This window comes from Sphaeroforma arctica (assembly GCF_001186125.1).
Source record: "Sphaeroforma arctica JP610 unplaced genomic scaffold supercont1.150, whole genome shotgun sequence".
Lineage (NCBI taxonomy): Eukaryota > Ichthyosporea > Ichthyophonida > Sphaeroforma > Sphaeroforma arctica.
Window position 1 is genome coordinate 52,461 of NW_014040408.1, and position 3,976 is coordinate 56,436.

At 44.4% G+C, this 3,976-nt stretch overlaps 1 protein-coding gene across 1 annotated transcript; it reads right to left on the reverse strand.

The window, feature by feature from the left end:
- Positions 1 to 1,012: 1,012 nt before the first annotated feature.
- On the reverse strand, positions 1,013 to 3,644 carry SARC_03081 (hypothetical protein; the record flags this gene model as incomplete). Its single annotated transcript, XM_014303134.1, has 5 exons — positions 1,013 to 2,164; positions 2,555 to 2,653; positions 2,987 to 3,076; positions 3,320 to 3,552; positions 3,596 to 3,644. The coding sequence occupies 5 exons, from the start codon at positions 3,642 to 3,644 to the stop codon at positions 1,694 to 1,696; spliced, it is 942 nt and encodes a 313-aa protein (XP_014158609.1). The 3' UTR covers positions 1,013 to 1,693.
- Positions 3,645 to 3,976: the final 332 nt, after the last annotated feature.

The window sequence follows — 3,976 nt, forward strand, 5'->3', positions numbered from 1 at the left end:
TATATATATATGACTTCGTTGACGAAGAAACATATACACCCTTGGAAACCCGATTGTGTGTAATTTGAAACACATGCATAATTAATTAATTCGTTGACCTAATACAACCAAAACCCCAGCGCTGCAACATGGCACTCGGCTAGCGATTTGTATGTGGATTGGTAGAATTATACATGTAATCGCATTAGATATTTGTGTGTACATCACATCAATAGCAAGGGAATTTCGTGTCAGAGTATCTGCAAAGGAGATTAAAACCGAACTCAATTCGAAAAAAAGTATCGTCCGTCGGCATCACGGGCAGATCAAAGTGTAGTCGATGCTTGGCTCTACATTGTTACCTTGCCGATCCGAATTGAGTGGGGCCATGGCTCTCACTTGCTTGCTCGATATCGTCAGACAGCGCACGTCCGGATGCCACTGCCTACGGACAACACGCTGTTGCTGGCTTCTAAGGAAACAAAAGTGTTCTTCGAGTGACGGACAACACGCTGTTGCTGGCTTCTAAGGAAACTAAAATGTTCTTCTAGTGACGGACAACACGCTGTTGCTGGCTTCTAAGGAAACTAAAGTGTTCTTCTAGTGACGGACAATACTACTTCTTTAGATGCCGATAAAAAAGAACAGCTGCTGGATATTGATACAACTATAACTTATTGAGACTGTGCGCATATGGATTCATACCTGCCAGTCCAATTCCGACTTCACGACCCGTAGATGAGAAAATATTAATTGTATATCTATAGTTCAAATCCATGAGCTCGTATCGAGTGCCCGTACTCAGATAGTAGATGATTCTTGGCGTTGTCGTATTCAAACACCATTATTATGTTGAACGTGTGGCAGTAGCAAGATATTCTACTCGTCATGCGCATTGGCAACTCACGTGCTAGCACTTGTCTCGCCATAGGGTTAAACACCCTGTCACACTTTTATCTTACGCACCTTCGCTTTTTTAAATGTATTGTATGCATTAAAAACTTTGCTAACTTCAGGTGAAAAGCGTATGCTACAGGACACTTAAAATTGACACAAACCAATGCCTACGTCAATCTGGAAGTGCTGAAATTGCTGATAAGGGATGCTTGTTACAGCCCGCAGCTACTTGATGTCAGCTGCGGTGCTCTGCCACATTGTTAAAAGTTTCTGTGACATAGATTGGATTGCTAATTTATAGTTCGTCAATTGTGTGGTCTCGTGCATCTACAGATACAGACCATTCTAACCAGGACACGAGTGAGATATACCCCAAACTAGCTGGTCGATCCGTCGCCTGCTCGTCTTAAACTGATACAGAGATTGCCTATCGTCGGAACAGTTACCTGGACCAGCTGGCTATTCCTGAAGGCGACAATCGATACGACCAACACGTATCGACGAGTTCAAGATGGAAGGCACCCGATGCCTCAGATATGCATTGATTTCTATCGGTCGTAGAACTGGCTGTTAACCTAGGCGCGGCGCAGGATCGTTTCTTCTAAATGGTTGATTTGCATTCGCGGACATGCCTATATACATAAGTAGGCGTGCCTGTCCGTGGTGCATGCATGCTTTGTGTGTATATAGAGCCGTTTGCGCGGCACTTTGGTAAAATACATATAGCCATTTGTAGATGCTACGGCATCGCTTGGCTCGCTACTAATCATGTCATTGCTCCAACTAGGAAACATTAAAACAGGTCTGAACGAGCCCTTCATTCACCTTTCAATTCTCTACTCTTCTTAGCCAGACTTTCCGCCACCAAATTCGTCGTCTTTAGCGGCGCATGTGTTCGCGGTATCTCTTCGCCGTTCGCACCCACAGCCGTAGTCGACGCTGCGACAAACCGCTGTGTGGGCCTTTTCAGTATGGATTGTACCTGTGCGATCTGTTCATTCGGTTTATTTGTACTGCTTGATCCCTCCTTGGCAGCTTTCGCTGCCTCGGCACGCGCCCGTGCCTCTGCTGGGGTGAACACTGGAATGAAACTGGGATTGAACGATGGAGTATCCCGGACTGCTTCGGATTCACTCGGTGCAGATGTGCTTTTGGATGTGGGACCGCCTTCTTGTTTCACCGTCGCTTTGCTTCCCACAAATGGCAGCCAGTTCAGCCAGCCTCCTTCCTCTTCCTCTATACGCGGGAGGGTCATCTCTTCGTCGAGTGTAGGTCGAGCTCCGTATGTCTGTGTGAAATGATCGGCAAGATCGAAAGTGAATACACCATGCACACCAATGCAACTGTGATAACTCGAAGGCCATGCAGTTTGGTCGTGCGGGGCATAGAAAATTCTACAAGCACTCGAAACAATAGACTAAAAGTCAGGCCTGTCACCTTGCGTGACCATAAGAAATGGGTCAGAAAGTATTTTCCGAAATATACAATTCCTGTTTTTCAAAACCTTCGGCATCGGAGCCTTGGGGTTTGTGTATAGGCTATGTCATCGGATGCTACATACGCTCGTCGCTGCCCAAAGACGTTAGTGTGCCAGTGGTACACGCAGAGTTCATAGCGCAAAAGGTGCTATGTGATACAGTCGCAAGTATTGCCATCGTCACAACTCAGATGAACCTACCTGTTCATCGGGCTTCTCGTCATCTGACTGTTTCTTTCCATGTGCGACCGCCCGCTCCCATTTGATGATGTCGAGTTCAAGATGTAATTGTTCCACTCTCTGTAGATAATACGTATTAACACAATTTTAAGGTGTGTAGCTGCCAAAAAAGCATTGCGTTTCATGCGATCAATTGCTCGCTGTCTGGTGACAGTCTATAATAATAGTAAAACTTGTTGAGATAGTGGAAGACTATAGCTATCTCAGATAACAACACGTGCCAGTTTATATATGTTGTGATACATTGAGCTAAACTTTGCGGGTTCACTTAAATTCAAATCTACTATACCATCCCCTATACAAACTAGTCGGAGAACACATTCGGCGTGCAATATTAGTTTTGAAAAATTAATGCCAATTCGACCTTTAAAAGGGTTTGTCCGTCAAACTTACCTCGGCAATCTCGTTGAGCGCTTCAGCCAGTTGCCTATCTTTGTTCGCCTCCTTCTCGCTGCTGCGTTTGTATTCGTACAACAGCACAGTCTGTTTGAAATAAAGATCGGAGAGGGTACGTATATATCAGAATACAAGATTAAAGCGTGGGAATTGTTTATGGAACTGACACCGCACATACGCACACTCGCAGTCAAATACGCCCATGGATGGTTGCTATAAATGAGCTTCAAACCCTTGTCTATTCACTCGAAAAATCATTTATCGAATGCAATACGATTCAACACACTACCCACCGCCACACCAAGGATATAGATACAGGATACGACTTACCGATGCGATGCCGTAGACGAAAAGCTCTGAGAACACATCAGCGCCAGTCTGCAGAGCCTTGGCCTCTGATAAGGGCTTGATATTCGTAGCTTTGGCACCCTGCCATCGCAACCGAATGCGCAGATCTAATCGGTGGAAGCTCTGAGCTGCCCGCACTATAATCCCTCGAAGAACCGGGTGCTCGATAACCGATGATTTGATGGTCGCAGCAACAGGCTTCGACAACTGACGCACTAGGAAGTTCAGCCGAAATATTGTTAGTGTGTGTGCGCAAACCGTAACTGATGATACTATGGTGAACAAGGCTCCAATGCAGTGGCGCCATGCGGATCCAGTACTGTTTATACCAATAAATAAAATACATCAAGCATGATGAAGGGCTAATAAGCCCAGACAACCCACATGATTAAAAACAGCACATGATATATATACACAGTACGCGATGAAAAGACAATTAAAAAAGAAATCTATCACACGATTCTTCAGGAACCACGACAAATGGCGCAAAAGACGATCATCATACATATACATAAGTCACCCATATGTGTGCACTGAAATATGGCAAAAAATTGTATACAAACATATATATATAGATATAAAAATATAAGTATAGATACAGATAAAGATATAGGTACGGATATATAGATACAATTACAT